The 18,614-nt window shown below is 39.8% G+C and overlaps 1 protein-coding gene across 6 annotated transcripts in view; it reads right to left on the bottom strand.

Moving 5' to 3' along the window:
• Positions 1-18,614, bottom strand: part of SYTL5 (synaptotagmin like 5) — an 83,977-nt gene that overhangs the window by 44,673 nt on the left and 20,690 nt on the right. For 5 of the 6 annotated variants that reach the window (XM_048288951.1, XM_048288963.1, XM_048288924.1 and 2 more), the window contains 2 exons: positions 12,491-12,989; positions 3,123-3,338 (listed from right to left, as the gene is read on the bottom strand). In XM_048288951.1, the coding sequence (XP_048144908.1) occupies positions 3,123-3,338; positions 12,491-12,609 (335 nt within the window). In that variant the 5' untranslated portion in view covers positions 12,610-12,989. Of the gene's footprint in view, positions 1-3,122; positions 3,339-12,490; positions 12,990-18,073; positions 18,097-18,614 lie in introns of those variants that run through there. The other variant, XM_048288942.1, reaches the window with a different exon arrangement.

Genomic DNA, 18,614 nt, shown 5'->3' with positions numbered 1-18,614 from the left:
GTAAGAGGGCTTGTACACTATGACCATCACCTTAAATAGCACTTAAAAGATACTCTTGAGTACAGTTTGGGGAGCACAGCCATGAACTAGTACAGCAGCAAAACTGTTAAGAGTTCACAAAGGCCATAAACACTTCTCCCTGACTTTTAAGGGTGCCACAGTCTGTATGACAACAGACATACACATCGTAAGAACAGTATAACCCTGTCCTGCCAATGGAACAGCTCAGCAGGGGCTAGAGTCTACACAGATATCAACATAATCAAGGCTGCAAAAAGAGGGACAAACATTAAAGTTTTCCAACACTCTTTGGAAAGCCAGTATCATGGTAAAACAGTCCAATTTGACAGACACAAACACTGTATGCAGATCAGTGCCACAGAGCTAAAAGATTTTTCCACTCCTCCTGCCTTTTGTTTGCTATTTGTAAAGCGTAAATATCTCTTAACACTGGATTATTTTCTTTTCCTTGCCTTTTGCCTTTTCATCTTGTCAAAGGCCCTATTTGCATTAACTTAATCAGCTCCTCCATCAACTGTAATTCAAAAAAAGCCTAAAAATCCTGATTCCCCCTGCATTTCTCACTTGGGAGAAAAGCTGAACTGAAATAATTTAAAGGAGAACTATGCAAAATGATGTAACTGAAATGCCTTTCCCAAACTTCCATCTCTATACTGCCCACACAGGAGATCATCTCTTGGTGTACTCACAGCAATGTGAAAGACATTTCACATGTCATTAACTGTCATATAGTCTTGCAGAAACATTGCAAATGAACAAAAAGAAAGGAGAGAGAGAGCTTTCAATTTCATAAAGATACTCAACACGGGCAGAACTTCAGCACTTGCAAGGTTTAGCACTTTGCAAGCAAATTACACCATGGTTTGTAACAACCTAAAGGCGAGTTTCAACCAGAATGAATTGTCAAGGTGTTTGCTAAGACCACTGCTTGGCACACAGAATTGCAGCACAATCAGGAGAAGCAGAGACCATGTTTTGAGAATTTGCCTCACCCATCTTTCAGCCCCAGGACCATCTTTATTGATGTCATCATCCCCAAGAGAGGTTGATCCAACCTGTTTTAAACCAACATTCTGCAACCCTTCCAAGTTATGTCAGTGTTCATACTATCTAACCTATATCCTTTCACTGCAATTTAAGTATCACATTACTTCTCTTACCCAAAGAGAGGTCATAGAACAGCTTGTAAGTGGCTTTCTGTAGATTTAAAGCTCAAGTGTTTTCAGTTTCTCTTGCCTAGGCCAAACACTTGTGACTCCTTCCATTGCTCTGGACATCCTGTGTGCTAAACTTCATTATTTTCTGCTGAACTTTCTCCAGGTGGCTGATATGAATTGTGATACATGGAAATGGGCAGGTACTCTACATAAAACAGGATTTTAGCATGTATTTTGCAGGCCATAATTTGGCTTGTACCTCATTGTGTGATGCTCAATTTTTCTGCAGTGGAAAATTCTGTTGATTCATGTTCAGCTTTTATGCAGTACAATACCCAGATCCTTTCCTAAGGAACAGCTGCATAAGCTGGCTTTATCCTCATTTTATGTTTCTGCAGCTGCTTTTTTTTCCCAAATGCAGTACTTCCACATGCCCATAGGGAGCCATCACTTGCTTTACCTTTAAACCACTTCTCTAAATTCTAATCATCACTTTGAAACCTAATCCTGTCCTTCAGCATGCCTGGAGCTCCTCTCAGTTTTTTTGTCTCCTGCAGGTGTAACTGGCAAACTCATCTGTTGCATCAAGGCCCTTAACTAAAATATTTAACAGTAATAAGCCAGGAAATATTCTGCTCTGTATCACTGGGGTTTTTTAAAAGTTTTTTATTGTTTGTACATGTGGTGCTTTTTTGGGTTTGTTTGTTTGTTTGGGGGTTTTTTTGGCTTCCTTTTCTTGAGATTTTTCAACAGTGAAATGTCTGTAACCTCACTGAAAACAGGGCTTTATAATTTTCCAGGCAGGTCTGCAATCACACTGGCAGAATTTATTCCAGGGCACAGCTACCCTGATTTGTCAGCCTATTAATATGGAACAAGAGAAAGTATCAAAAGGTTATCTTCAGCCAAGTTATAAGACATCAACAAGTCCTCCTCTGTCACCCTATCAAAGATGGAAATTAAATTGGTTTTGACATTATTTGTTCTTGAGCCTGCTCTTACTCATCATCCTGTCACCTTGTCTCGGCTTTCAAACAACACAGCTATCATTTGTTTCAATGTTTTTAGAGAAATTAGAGGTAGTGTGGCAGGGTCAACAAACCTCTTGTTCTTTTCTTCATTTTTAAAGTGTAGGATTGTGTTTGCTGTTCTCAGTGCTGTCATCTCACCTGCACCCCATCACTTCTGAAAGGCACAACACTGACATCATCTCAGGAACCGCCTGAGGCAAAATACAAGGAGCTCAGCCAGGCCCTCACCAAATTAAAATCATTTCACAAATCAAACACTTGAACATTTTTCCTCTGAAGAGGTGAGACACTGTCCTTTGGATGTGCCTGCAGAAGAGGTTAAGACATCTACTTAAAAATTGATGCAGACTTCTAAAGGTAAAGATAGAAGACACAAACCCTAAAATTTATGTCCTGCTGTATTAATTTTTTGCTGTATTAATTTTTCACTGTCTAGGTAGCCAAAGGCTTGACATAGCTAGCAATTTGGGTTCACTCCCTGAAACAATTTACAAAAAGCCTTCCCTTTCTGATCTCATTAGTTTGATGGTCTGTAAAAAAAAAATCCCTTCAATTATATTTTTATCATCTTTCTTGTATCATCCAATCCTTGCATCAGGATACATAACTGAGTTTTGCTGCCCAACACATTCCTCCCTTCCTTCCTGGTTATCTCACCAAGTCAAGCTAAAAAAATCCCATATTACCAAACTAATCAAGTGAATTATTTTTCCAAGTATACACCAAGTCTTTGGGAAACAAGCTAGTTGAAACTGGCTTGGAATTGTGAAATAAAACCCCCAGACAAGCCTCTCCCCTTGTGTATTCTATGCCTGCACTTTTGTGCTGAGGGGATGTACAATGGTAGCAGCAGCCCAGAATCCCTGACACGGCTGTAACCTCCAGAAGTGGTTGTGGAAACTGCCCAACTTACGCAATCTTGGCACACACCGAGCACCTCCAGTGCCCGTCAGCGCCCACCACGCGACACGTGCTGCAAACCCGGAGTTTGCAGGTCTGGCACAGGTCTCCCCTGTCAAAGATCAAGCCCAGGCTTTTCTGGCAGCGAAAACAGACCCTGCTGTTGTCCTGTTGAGAGTGGCTGTTTCCACCTTTCCTTCTCACTTCCAGAAGCTCATTTTTCAATTTCCTAGAAGTAAAAAAAATAAAGTCTTTTAATTTGGAGATTCAACTCGATGATCTGTAAGAAATTTTTAACAGATTAAGATTTTGTGCTAAAAATACAAGATATGAGTGAGTACTTTTTTTTGTTGTTGTTGTATTTGCTGTATTTCTTTACACACACATGACACAGAATAAATCTATCCTCCAGCTGTCAGACATGCAGTCAAGAGGAAAATCTGGTAGATCACTATAAGAAACTGCAGATGCTGAGCAGTTCTGGGCAATTGATAAACAATCTTTGCTTGTCCCTCATCAATAATTCTAGTCATGCTGAGCCCAGGTTAACAGCAACTCAGAACTATCAGCACATCCACAGAAGGAAAAGAAGAAAATCTTTCCTGCAATTAGTGTGCATTTAATAATATGCCAGTGCAGAGTTAGTTAGGAGTACATATGCAATTCTGCACCAGTTATTCAAAGCCTTAAAAGAGCCCAAACCAAAATATCTAAATAGGTAATGGAGTCATGCTGTGATGCCTCAATCAAAGTAAAAAAGGAGAATGCCAGTTTAAATAGTGTGACTTGCAGATCTTACCAGTTCTACCACTGACTCTACAGAATAAAAATACTTGTGTTTAAGATGTAATCTTGAAGTCTGCAGTTTCAATGGCACATGAGTTGGGTCCTTAACAAGAAAATAACTGTGAGATGTAACTAAGCTCAGTGGCTGCTCAAGATTTACATGTTTACAAGTTCTTCAAGATTTACATGCCTGGGTCTCCATTACCCACCCTTCCCTATGCTGTCTTTCATGCCCGCCATCAGCCAGGAGCCCCCAAAGTCCCTCAGTCATGAAGCACTCCAGCTGACGGAAATCATAATCTCTGCACACACATAGATGCTTTAAGGTGGATTTAAAAAACCTGCTGCCACCTTCACCTAAAGATCAGTAAAAACGTGTCAGAAGAATAACACATGGAAGATAAAACAAATAAATGATTGCAGGTTGCAGCCCAGTAAAGGAGACCAGATACACTGCTTGGGCCACCAGGGAGTCAGCTCTGACAGAATTAGGTTATTTATGGATACACTGCCTTGCTAAAAGGTTGGCCAGCCTTTTGCTTCCCACTGGGATGCCATGAACAGCAGCTGCTCTGCAGCCACCTGACCTGTGGATGCTCAGCCTCTGACTGAAAAAGGGCATGTCCAACACCTCCAGGCAGCATCTTCAAATCCCAGTCAAGGGTTTTCCTCTGCTGGCCTCTATCCAAAAGTGAGTTCTTCATCCAGCCTTAGGCCCTTCTCTCACATCCAATCCAAAAAACCTTTCTCTCATGCCCGGGCCTTCAAAAGTCTGTCCAGGCTTCACAAGCTTTCTTGGTACTTTGCTAACTGTTCTTGCAGTTTATTGATTGCATCTTACATCTCCCTGCTGCCTGCAGAGATGCTTTTTGTTCCAGGCACGTGTCCATTTCCTTCTGTGAGTCAGCCAGCTCCAAATGCGCTGTGAACACTGCCAGCAGTGCTGGGTGTTGCCACTGGGCACAGGCAAGGGAGATGATCTCTATTTTTGCCTTGGATCTCCCTTCCAAGCAAGTCTGCCTTCAAACATTAAAAGAGAACTCATCTGCTTCTTCTGGACTGAGAACTAGAGGCAACCCCACCACCAGAATGGTCTAGCTCACACAATTTTCAAAAGAGACACGACATCTATCCACTTGAATAACAAATACACCTTTAGGTCCTTGTAAAGACATCTAATTACCACCGTGTTTATGGTCACTCACATCTCACCAAACATCAAACACTCACAAATGCTTGATGATTTACTGTCACCCCACCAGCAATGGGAATTTGTCAGAGATAAAGTGCTGTGCTACAGGGCCACTTCAAGTACCAGCTGACATTAGGGACATTTGTTAAGATTGATTGTGCTTTCACACAGTGAGAGGGATTGCAGCACTTTCAATCTTCGAAAGGAAAGTCCGATTCACCTTGCCCTGCACTTTCACAATGACCTCAGGAGCTGGGATTCCTGAGGACCTGTCTGACCTGTAAGGACTGAGGCCAAGAAGGTGTTGTGCACATTGGCCTTTTCCACATGCTTTGTCACTAGGTCCTCTCTTCTATCCAGCAGCAGGTCCACACCTCTCCTAGCCTTCCTTTAGCCTCCATTTTCCCAATTACAATGTTCTCCTGTCAATCTCACCTAATTTGATGGCCAAACTGGACCACCACTTCTTTACTTGATCATTGGTCATTCTCTCTCTACCTCATGTTTTTCATGGCCTCCTGTCAAAACTGTGACTTTTTATACAGCAGAACTGCCAATGAATGTTCAACAGAGAGTCTTTGGGAGACAATTGTACTTTCATTTTTTATTCAGGTTTGAAAAGATTTGGTCAATCACATACCAAAAAAGTAAAGAGGCACAAATAATTCATTTCCAGTTTCTTTTGGCACTTGAGTGTCTGCATGCAAACCAAACACCTGATCCTTGCCTAAATGTCAGGGTAACTCAGAAGCTGAATATTGTTAAACTTCAAATCTCACAATGGTTAGAATACTATGCACTAGCAAAGGCTCATTTTTTCATAACAAATTTATTTCCAGTGGCTTATTTTTACTTGAAAAATTTAAATCAATCATGACCCATTGCATTTCAGGAACTTGACAGGCAGTTATTGGCAGATTGGCAGTTGCCATCTTTTTGGCAATTATCACTGTGCCCTGTGGACTGCATCCAGGTGTCCAATGGTGAAACACAACTTCCACTGAACTTCTTCTGCTCCATCCTTCTCCCCATCCCCACCATAACTTTTAGGCCATTTTGTGCTTAGTTAGAAGTATTATTGGGCACAAAATCTGTTTTAAATAGCTCCAATTTAAAATTAGGAAATCTCTATCAGCCCAAACCAAGAAACATTTAAAAAAAACCAACTTGCTTAGAGATCCACATTTTGAAAAGCTTATCAATATTCTTTTGACATTAAAAATGCATTATTCCCACTATCCAGTAGTGGTGATTGCAACAGCATTTCCCACTGCTTATGCGATACACAATCCAAAATTCTTATCAGGTGATAGCTGATCTGCTAACAGTGTAAATTCCAAGAAGTGTTTGTTTTCTTATTTTTGAATGCAAATTGCTTTTGATGACTTCCAGGGAACCGAGAGAAAATATATCAACCCACTGTTTATCCACTCAATTAAACAAATAAAAGAGAAAAATTAAAAAGCAAGCAAAGAGTACATGGACAGATACACTGGATATGAACTTTCATTAGAGATCCCCTATATTATTTGTTGAGCTGAACTACTGATTGACTGCAACAAATATATTCATATCTTAAGAAAATAAAAGATTAGGTGTCTCAAGGGCTAGGAAGATCAGGAGGAGGTGGGTGAGTTATCAGAAAAAATCCATCATTGTAGCAGTCCCTAAACAAGCACAGCTGAGCTGCACTGGTTACACTGTACTGAAAAGGGGTAACAGGTACAGCCTGTAGCTGCACTGACTTACCACTACATTTATTTCCCAAGGCAGGAACCAGCTGGATTATAAATACCCTTATACCAATTATAAACATCCTTTTGCAAGTCTAACATTTGCACTCTCCATAATTTTAAAGCAATACATTTAAAGACTGAGTTAGATATGCTTAATCGTAAACATTAAACAAGAATTAATCTTTATCAATCTTCTCCTAGTAATATGAAAGAGAAAATAAAACTCAGCAGAATCCAATTTAATAGGCTTTTGGAGAAAAAGAATCCTATAATTCTCTGAGGTTTCTAAACCTTCTATTACAATGGCTGTTTGATAAAAGATAGCTATTAAAAATAAATTTGATTCTGCCAAGGCTAATAGAATACGTAGCCATTTTTCTAAACTATGAATTTATATTGAGAGCCCTCTACTGTCTGAGAAAATATGTTAAGCACATTGGGGAAGAGTTCTGTTGTAACCAGTATTCCAGGTAACACTGAGCCAATTAACCTGAGCCCTCCCAAAGGTGGCCTAAAAGGCCCATGTAAAATATCACAGCAGGAAAAAAACCAAAACCCCCCGACCAAATAAAACAACTCCAGAATTCATAGCTCTTGGCACAGTTGCCCATCAGCTACCAAAGGCACAGGAATCCCTAAAAAAGTCAGGTTCTTCCCTACAGATGAAGAGCTATGAGGCAAAAGTGCTGCACAATGCAGCCTCCAGAGATGAAATATTCTCAAACCCCTATAATGCTGCAAGGAGGAGGCAATGAGAAGCCTTAAAAGATCCATTTTTTATTAAAAGTAAACTTTACCCCAGAGAACATTTATTCCCCAAAAGTAAAATGGCTATTCTGCTGCAAGAGGCAAGACATTCACTACCCAAGCCATTCACTTAAATGAATGCCATTATTTCCTTTAACTCTGTAGCCATTATCCACTTGCTTTAATTTAGGTAACTTTTTCTTTTAGTACCAAACTGACTGGTTTGGATGCTTTTTTCCAATTCAGTAGGATTTTAGAAAACTTTTTATTTTGAAATTTTTTCTACCTCATCTTCTCTCCATTAAAAAAAACCCCAAAACTGTTGAATGTAATAGCATACATAATTCCTGAGTTTGATTTTCAAATTTCTCCTGGATCTTCTTCCTCCCCATTTCAAAACCTGTTTTCCTCTGAAGATGTAGAGCAGCATAATCCAAGGATACCTAATTTTATTTTGCCATTCTAAATTGCCAGAGTTCAAAGAATCATAAAAAATTGAATTAAAAATAAAAAAGGGCAATCCTCCCACTCCCTCAATCAACTAAAATTAAAGAATTTAGCAGAAAAAAAAAAGTTACTCTTGCAGAGATTCATAGAAACATTCTTCTGCTGAATCTGTGCAGCCATTAACTCAGATACTAGAGATTTTTTCTGTGCAGGAACTGGTATCAACTTACTTCTGGAATAGGAGAAAGGCAAGTTCCTTTCCAGACTGATTCTCAGTACCTTCTCCAAATTCAGACAGATTGCCTTCACTGTCTGGCACAGTATACAGAAAAAAATAGTAAATATTGTTGAGAATTCACAAAAAGAATTGGGAAATTACCAGCTTCCATTGAGATCTCCTTGCATTGTAAAATCTAAGTACCTGAAGTATTTTTAATAAGCACGGGTTTTCATATTTTGTTAATGTAACAGATCAACCTGATAAAAACTGTGTTAAGAACAGCCAGGTATGGAGTTACATTGGTGACAATGCAAGGAAACAAGCAAAGAATGCAGTTGCAAAGAAAAAGAGATCTGGCATAAGGAATAGCAGAATAGAGCCCGGTGAAAAAAAGGAAAGGAGGCATGGGAACTGAAATTATACTGGATATCATAATGATGATGAACTTCCATAGATGAAACTTTTTCTGGGTAACTCATTCACTCATCCTCTCAAAAATGGTTACTAAGATTTAAAAAAAACAAACAAAAAAAGGGACCAAAAAAAATCCAAAACAAATCCCCTGTTGGTTTCTTACTAGTCTTCAATAAAATAGACTGCACTCAGCATATGAGAATTAGTCACCATCAGAAGTTCTTTCACCACCGGAGGATCATGGCTCTCAAAGAACACAAGACAACAAAACAGGCACCTCTACCCTTAGAGTGCTGGCAACAGTAACTACTCTTGGTGGAATAGTCTCTGATTCAAAGAATAACAAGGTGTTAAACTGTGTTAAATACACCTCACAAATGGCTGAGCTGCCAGACAGGAACTTGACAACTTCCCATACAGGTACAGATGGCCAATGCGCTTTAACACGAGGGCTCTCTCCTTCAAATATTTATAGGCAGTTTTGCAAAAACACAGACCATGCACCAAACTATGTATGTTATCCTACAACCATTGTGCTTATAAATTTGGCCAAATGTATATTCAGCAGAGGAGTCAGTTCCCATTCCCAGTCCTCAAAGTCCGTCTTTTTTTCTAAAGCACTTGCCTGTAGCTACCACATGGTGGTATCCATGCAAACAATTTCTCCTGTATTAATACCCTGAATTGCTTCCATGAATCTCTTTGGACTGGTAAGGAGATGCCATTTTAGTCAGATGAAAAGACAGGAATCCTAACTTTCCTCGTCAATACAGATCTGGGGCTGGTGAAATTCTTACACAACTTCTGGCAACCTAAATGCTGAGGGAGAGGTTCAAGCAACCCATTAAAGCCTTTTCCTTGGACAAAACTGGCAAGCTCATTCTGTGCTTTCTCAGTACAGCAATTATTACTCTGATGTCTCCTCTAAAAGCATGGCATTCATAGCTTTGCTCTGTAAAGAATGGAAAGGAACTTTGTATTTTTAAACTTAAGAAAATAGTTAAGGTAAGAATTAATGATTTTACTCAAATATTCTTAGAAATTGAATAAATCCTGATGGTAATTCAACTGACATCAAAAGCATCATAAAGCAATGTTTAGAACACTGTAGGTTATTTGCACAAGTAATCTATTAACAACTTCAAATCAATATTCAATTGAAACTTCCAGTCATGCTAGATGCACACTTAGAGTTAAGAACATAAACAACAATCTTTATGAAGGAGGTTGATTGTTTGCATTACCAAAACCAGACTCCAGAAAAAGAACTTGCCGCCCTCTGTTTCTCTCTCATGTGGGTGAAATAATTGTGCATTAAACAAAAACACAAGAAGAGCCACCTGCACTCCAGAACACGAGTATGAGCAGTAATATTAAAAACAACCTTAACAATTTCGTTATTAGAACATCCTCCTAGATTTACCATTACCTTCACAATGAATAGAAAGGCCTCTTTAAGTTAAAATGGCTTTTGAAAACTAATAGGAAGAGAAAAAAAAACAATTACCAAGATAGATTCAGAAAGAGTAGAACAGGATAATAAAAATTCTTCAGTAGAATGTACAAGTAAACATCTTCCCAGAGTGGAAAATGCCTTGAAAATAAATACAAAAGGACTTGCTCTTTTGCAAAGTGCTTCAATAAAGTACATAACAGATTGTACCAAAAGGAATTTTGAAGACAACACATGTTCCTCTGGAGTATGCTTATAAGCGATGATTACAGATCCTTGACAAGTTGTACTGAGAAAGAAAAATTTAAAAGTCTCCTAGGAAGCAGTTAACCATCCAATTCTTTATATTTTTTATATCCTGGAAATCTTTCATTCCACTGCTATCAGGCAAAGTATGGTCTAGTGACAATAAATTTGAAGCCAATTGGTTCATACACGGTGCTAGAAGTATGCATAAGTGCCATAGTTCATAATTAGTTATTCTAGTCAGCATTATATTTCAGATTAACTTGATTTTGAGCATCTTCTTAGGGTGCTTCTTACATTTTTACCAAAATACTGATAAGCCAATACCACCTGTGACTTCACTGAACTGTACCCTCCAGAAGTGCCTCAAGTTCCCAGACTCAGCAGGTTTGGCAGAGTGAATTCCAGCAATGCCATAAAAAGCAGAAAATTTTGGGGGTTAAGACATCATGTTAATAAAAAACAGCAACAAAAAAACCCCCAAACTAACCAAACAAAAACCAAAAAACCAAAAAAACCAAAAAAACAACAACAAAAAACCCCACAAACAAACCCCCACAAAACCTCAGGAGTTTCAACTTTGCATTTGAGACTGAGAAATGACAATAGTAGAAAGGAAAGCCTTCTGGGGCTTTAGGAAGCCAGTGATCTGATACGCTCCATACTGATGACTTTGACAGGTGACTATTGGCACATCACACATTTCCAAGGCCACCACCTCAGAAAATCAAAATACTTAATTAAAAATTTTTATCTTATTACTAAATAGAGCCGAGTGCCTGGAACAAACAGTGCTCCATCTGTTTTCTTCTTCATCTCACAAACCACTAAGAAGGCAAAATGATTCATTTGCCCACACCACCTTAAAGAAACACCTTTCCTTCCAGTCTGGCAGCAGCAGAAGCAGCCAGTTTTCACCTCCTCCTTTCAGATGAGCCACTGTGTTCCCTCAGGTAAATGGGCTGCACACCAACATTGCACTTAGACTTGCTTCAGTTGAAGGCAAAAAGCTTCCAAAACCTGTGGCTAATTCTGCATAGATTTCCAAATAATAGTTTTGCACAGTAGAAGCCTCAGCAGGTGCTGAACATACATCTTTGCAATGTCTACAATGTCTTTGAGCAATGTCTAAAATGTTTTTAGAAAATCCAAGGGAAGAACAATGCAGTCTGGCATTGGAATTCATGGACAGAAACCAGCAAGGACAGGAAATTTTCCCTCTATCATCCGTTATACTCAGCAGCCTCGCCAACACCAAGTGCTGCATCCATCCACACCAAGCTTCTTTCTCAGAACCAGAACTGTATGACAGTTTAAAAGGGCAGTGGGGGGAAGTGAAAGGAAAGAGCAAAACCATCCTGGAAAAGCACAGGAACCTTTGCAGAGCTGATACTTAGCTGAACTAACTCAAACTGAGCCTTCTAAAACTGCTGACTCAGCCTGCCTCCACACATTGTTCTCTGAACTTTGGTTTTTACTTTTCTGAATAGAAAAAGAACACATGGACTCTATTAATACCCTGAGACTCTACTTCTCCAAACAGCGACTTTTGAGAAAAATACCTGAGATTTTAAATTTTATTTATTAGTAAATCTAAGTCATTTGAAAAATGAAGAGTCCCTCCTCCCTAATCTGTAAGCACCACAACAGAAAGAAGAAGGACACCACCTTGCATTTGTCCCATGCTGTAGGGAGTCCTGAACAGAGTCAGATACCAAATCTCCTTCCCTCTGACACCTTCCAAACTTCTCCCCTGTAGTCAGCTCTGAAGGCAGACCCTGTGTGCAGCTCCTCCCAGAGGAAGAGAGTTCAAGAGTCCTACTAAAGCTTTCCATCCACAGGGGGAGATTCAGCCAAACTGGACTAAATCTACAGAGTCTGAAATTTAAAAGTGACTGCTGCATATTTTTGCATTTGTTATCTTCCTTACGCTTTTGTCTTGAAGCAATGGACATGATTTTTGTTTACAGAGAACTACGCTAGCAAACAATTTTCTTTTTAACACACTTCACTTGAATTTATGATTAACTGTGTTATCTCCCAACACTCATCCTCGTGTGAGGCATATAGAAAACCCTCACTGGGTACCACAAAAATATGTACCAGCTGTATTTTTAAAAGCAATAACAAAAAGAGTTACCTTATTCTTTTATCTTCAACTTTTTTCAAGTACTCATCTCTCTTCAATACTCCCAATATTGTTTCCCTCTCATGTTCCAACAAAAATGACAAATTGATGATCTCCAAGTGCTTTGTCATGATCCTTCAACAGTCACTCTGCCAGTGATCACTTTACCCAATCAATTCTTCCAATGATTTATTTGCACAAGTCCAAAGACACGTTTGTGTCAGAGTTACAGGATCCAAGCAGTCAAGAGGTATTTTGAAAAATGCTTCTTTAAATTAACTGTGTGTCAAGATTGTATTGCTTTTCCTTCCAGCTACACAAGAAATAAACATTTGTCCTTTGTTTCTTCCTCGAGAAAGGCAGTCATTTTCCTGGTTATTGAATGCCCTTGGGTCCTGGCTGATGCTCACTGCAGGCCTTCAGATGGCATCCATCACAGCTGCAGAATCAGCTTCCTGAATAATTGTAGTTTGGAGCCACAAAATCTCTGGGTATATTTATATCAAACTCCCTGAAAGTCAAAAAAAAAAGTCTGGGTGATTTTGAAATTACCATCAGAGTCTGCTTTGACAAAGGCTAAATCTAGTAAAGGTTTGGAAGCCACTGAAGAATGGCCTGCAGGCTTACCAGGTTACCTCAGGGGCAACTTATACACAACTGGCATAAAGTTTGGTGGTTTTTTCTAATAGAAGAGTAAAAAATCTCATTGTTTCTGCAATACAGATCCAATTCTCAGTGTCACTTTTATCAGGAAATGGGACAGGAAGGTGATACACAAACTGAAGCACACAAGTCAATTCAAGGCAGAAATACAAGTCAGGATTGCCAGTTATGAACTTCTTATCACTGAAAATTGGAAAACAAGCAAACCATAGACAGCTATGGTTTTGGTTAGATTCCTACCTTAGACATGCAACAGCAAAGTAATAAAAACACACATGGAAAAAAAAATATTTTTGTGGTCTGCATTTATTTTAATAGAAAAAAAAAAAACCACCACACCACACCACCCCCCCCCCCCCCAAAAAAAAAAACCCCAACAAACCTCCCAATGCTGGACCATTAAGTTTGTTCTTAAGTTCTTGAGGAAGGTGTTTCTATTCATACCATAAGATCAAGTTACTTAAGTTAAGTAAGCTAAGTACTTAAGTTAAGTAAGCAAAAGGAAGAAATCCAACACGGGAACTGTTCTTTGTTACTATCAAGAAGGTCAAGTTCTTCCTTGAACTGCCTAGAAAAATGCCTGGTGAAAACAGTACTTTCAACCCAAGCAGATCCTAACATCAGCAGACTGGGGAGCATGGGGCATCAGCACAGATCTCACAGAGTCATTGCTTTTCTGGTCAAGGTGCTCCAAATTTCTGTTTGCCGATTGCCTTGCCGGGGTAGCACAGGTGACACAATACATTATTCTCCCATGCATTTCGTATTTTTAGCGGGAAAAAAACACCAGGTTTTATTGGAAATGCAAAGCCAAGAGGTAAAGGGGAAAGATTGAATGAAAAAACTAGACATTTAGAAAAACAAAAGTGTTTAAAATGGTCTCTGACAGCACCATTATTGTCTTGATGATGTGGTACAGGTAAGCAGGGTTCTTGCAGAACCACAGTGCAGTGGTACGACAAGCAGGATGTCAAGAATACTCTACCTTGTGAGACATCCTGATACTGGGATTTCAGGGAAGATAAAAACTGCTTCCTAAGGTTAACTTGACATCTGGCCATTTCTTCTCAGCTTTTCTTTTAACTCTAAAGGGATTAGTATTCGTACCAGAACATACAAAATCCTCAAATTTTCCCTTTGACTAAGTGTGTTGCTGATCCTTGAATGTCCTGGGAGATTTTTCTCTCAATGCAGGGAGGCACATATGACATCCAAAATTTCTAAAGCCACATTTGGGAATCTGGTTATTTCATTTGCCACCTGGAGGGTCGAATACACAGACCCCAGAGCAGAACTAAGCACCGGTAAGAGTGATGAGACCACAGACTGTCAGATAAGTCAGACAAAATTTCAGAGAGGGCTACACACTCCTGTGCAGACATAAATCAGATGAAAAATTGTTCCATTTAGTTTCTTACAGGCAAGAAATCCTAAACCACAGTGGTCTATTCAAAAACATTCTGGTATCTCATGCTGACAGCTGAATTATGGGGAACTATGTGAATCTAGACTAGAAATTCTTACAGTCTTGTTTGTAAAGACAACAGAAACTATGTCAGAGTCTGCAGTATAGAGAATACTGCAGAGCATTATGAAGTTCACCAGATGGACAGATAGACGTAACTTACATTCATGTTACCCACATTAACAGAAGTATACTTGTAGTAGAATCTATTCTTGTATAATTACTATAATTACCTGAAGTTGAATTCTATTCACAATGGTTTGTGTGGCTCTTTCTATTTTCTACTGAACGTTCCTCGAAATTTATCCTTCATTCCCATCAATTACAAAAATCTTGTGGATTTTAACTGTCCTTATCACCTAACAGAGGGATCTGGCAACTGTCAGGAAATACGATTTCACCTGCTTATATGTTCAACCAGCTCTGTGTAGATTAAAATACATTGTAAATTAGCAGCAGTATTCTCCTAAAGAACCAGGATGGCAGCCTGTTTAATGATCTCATACTCAATATTAGCAAGATGTAAACCCCACCAACGTGAGTCTAAAAAGCAGCATTCTCCAATTATCTTATTGCTTTGGTGGGGGAACAGCTCCAGCACTCTGAGCACAGCAGCAGTACAGGCTTTGTGTCCAGGCTGCAGGAGCAGACCTGATGCTGAAACAGCCCAGTTTTCCTGTCTGCCCCCTGTCCAGCACGCGTGCACCTACCAGCTAATTGACTAAGATTCAGACTCATCTCACCTTCCAGACTTTCTTCTGCACTACTGAAGTTGCTACTCAAAAATAAGATTTCCTAACCAGACATTCCCCTCTGCTGAAGCTTCAGCAAATAGAAGATGCTCTTTGCTCAGATGGGCTTCCTTCTAAACATGTTACACTCATGATTTCTGCCTAGGTGATATTCTCAGGCTAGCTGAAGTAGTGGCAGCAGTTAACTTTGCATAAAACAGGTTTTCCCAATTCTTTTATAGCCCTTAGACAATGTTGCCCTTGCCAGGCTAACTTTTAGGACTGAAGGTTCTGCAGATATCATTACCCCACAGGATGCAGATCTAGAAAAAAATCCTTTGTCCTGCATCCTACATCACTCCAACTAGACAGAATCTGTGTTGAGACTTTAAAGACACTGCTGTCATTCTGCCTTGTGCTGGTACAAGATGTGCCAAAATGTCCCCCACCTCACAGCAGGACCCCACCTTGTTTGGCCCCCTGCCCTTTGTGGTAAGTGCTGGGCACTTCTGTGGTACAGGTAGTTGTTAAACAAGAGAACAATGACAGCACAACCTGCAGGGACAGTTGCTCCATAGGAAAGGAGACTAATAAGTAAAGAGATACTGTTTTTAATAATCTACCACTTAAGACTTCCCTGCTTTAGACAACGCATTATTAGAGACCTGTATTTTAAATTAAGACTTAATAGGAAAATTTGCTCTTGTCCTTTCCTGTGGTACTTTTGCTGTGTCTCTAAATGGTCCATTATAAATTAGCTGACAAGACCTGAATCATTAATCAATCTGGGGTTCAAAAACAAAACCAGCCAGCCAGCTTTTAGAAAGTGACAATGCTTCTTTTAACAGACTTTTGATGTTTTATTAAGCAGCCCTGGGGCTGATTAGGAAATGTAGTTGTTTTCATCCTAAAGTGGGTGAAGATTCCACAAAACAGAGCATTTGAGGAGCACTAAAATGTGAATTAGGAAACTGGGAAAAATGCAAACCTCCCCTAAAAGGATGGGCTTTGTTCTAATCTACTTTCAGTATATAGACAGAACATTAATTTCTTAAGCCAGAGTAAAGTATGATCTGATATCATACTCCTTCTGGAGGAAGGAGACATTTCATTCATTCCTGTTCCACTGTGACACTATCCCAAGGCTGTATGTAAGTGAGCTTCTCAAGTAGGTGGTTATTTTCCCTTGCCTCATGGGAAGGGTAGAAAAAATGCTCAGTGGGACTATCCCCCCTGCTTTTCCCACTTCTCTTACCCCCCATAGAAATGTATTTCTGGAGTGGAGTTTTCCTCTCTCAAGCTATTATTGAGGGAAGATACATTAGAAATAACAGGCACTTACCACAGGACAGCAAAATTAGACAAAAATTAATAAAAAGGTGCAGTTTATCCTGCATATAACTGCATCTACTGCACACAGGTACCATGTCTACCCAGAGAGCATTTGCTCACCTTCCCAAGACAAAAGAATTAATTAAGGATTGTCTAAAAAACAAACAACATCAACAAAACAAAAAATCAGCAAAAACCAAAAGCATTACCATATGGAAGAACATGCCATTTATTTTTGCTAACTCTAGCCCTACAGCTTCTTGTGACAATTACAGCACCCCCAAAACTGAACCTCCCTGAGGGACATTAGTTCAGAGCCACAGGAATTATGGTGAATCCTCTGCAATCAGTGACGTTTGCAGTTGTCACAGGCACAGTGACCCCCATGGGCATCCTCCTGAGCCCAGCAAGACCACAGTCATCTGCACTCCAAGACACTTTTGCTTCATCTCTCCCCCATCTTCCTGGGTAGGAAGAGAAGCATCCTGCTCTGTAGAGACAAAGCTGAAAGGAAGCAAGATGAAGGGAGAGGAATTATCTTCTTTTCTTCAATGGCTGTGTCATCAAATTGCCTGATGCAAGAAATTTCTCTCACAGCTGAACCATTATGTTTACTTAGCTGGAAGCAGGACATGGAACAATTTAGTGACTCAGCAACAGAGGCAACATTTTCCACGTGCACTGACAGCACTGGTACAGGAACCACAGCATTGCCTCACACTGCTTGAGTGATAGAGCCTCCACCTACTTCTTTGCCAGCAGAGAATGTTGTTTGCACTACACATATTTACTAGTGTGGGTGTATTTAGGATAGGAATAAAATGTATTTTCATACTGGTAAGGAAATTCCTAATAGGAGTAGCCAAATGCAGCATGGTGTGGTGGCTGTAATTAATTTTGCCACTTGAGAAGCTGAGATACATCATGTCCTGAAAAGGCACCAACCACTGCTTGAACCAAAGCTGCATGAGGCACAACAGCCTAGTTGGAAAATCTGCAGGAACAGGATTAATGGCATTACTGACTCTTCCCCATGCTTCAGGAAGCTGCAGTTTTCACCTCCCAGCTCAGTGTAGATCACAGCATGGTGAATCTAAATCCAGTGCACACAGCTTTGACATTCAAATGAAAAGAAGCACATTTCACATATGTGCTGTTTAAAGCACACAAGTCCTATGTATGCGGAGTTCATTCACATAGGGTTTGGTAAAATTGAAAACTAAGGTGGCATCAGCAGATAGCCACCAAAATATGGTTCATATCCACAGCCATTCTTCTCTTTACTGAGGCCCACAGCTCAGCTCAGTATGCGAGCCAGTGATGGAGGAAGGAGGGGAAGGGCTGCCCACATCAATTTTAATAAAATGGCAGAAAGACATAAAACTGCACAAATGTAAAGCTTACCATGCTGAGACTGTAGTGGCCAGCTTGGTTTCTCCTCCTGCTCTCACTTAAGCATGTTGCTTGCAGAATGCCATGAACAGGAGCAAGAAAAACCAGCTTCACTTCCCAGCAATGTGTTTACAGAGGGCACACGCCCAAGTGAGCAAACCAAGTGTCAGCAGGCACTGAAGCACCAGGAAATGCTTTTTGCCAAAATCAACAAATTTGTAAGGTGAGAAGGAACAAGTCAAGACCCTGAAGTCAGGTAGCAGAAAAGGAAAACCAAACCACACTTGTTGAATGTGATCTCAGTTAACTGCACATGGATTAGACTGAGTGAGAGCTCTGGTCAGTATTACAATGCAAATAATAAGCAGATTCTTTGGTTAAGAACAACCTTCAAAGACCTTTAGACGTAAGAGCTAGAAGATTTATGGACTGGGAAGTTATGTATTGCATCAAAGAAAGGATCACATATGAGTGACAGCAACACTGAAGAGTTGTTTAAAGCACATACAAATTGGTATCAGTGCACTGGAGTGAATAGAGGCTGAGAAAAGCT

Source organism: Corvus hawaiiensis, chromosome 2 (assembly GCF_020740725.1).
Source record: "Corvus hawaiiensis isolate bCorHaw1 chromosome 2, bCorHaw1.pri.cur, whole genome shotgun sequence".
NCBI lineage: Eukaryota > Metazoa > Chordata > Aves > Passeriformes > Corvidae > Corvus > Corvus hawaiiensis.
The sequence above is the reverse complement of the archived record's forward strand: the minus strand, read 5'-3'. Positions and strand labels throughout refer to the sequence as shown.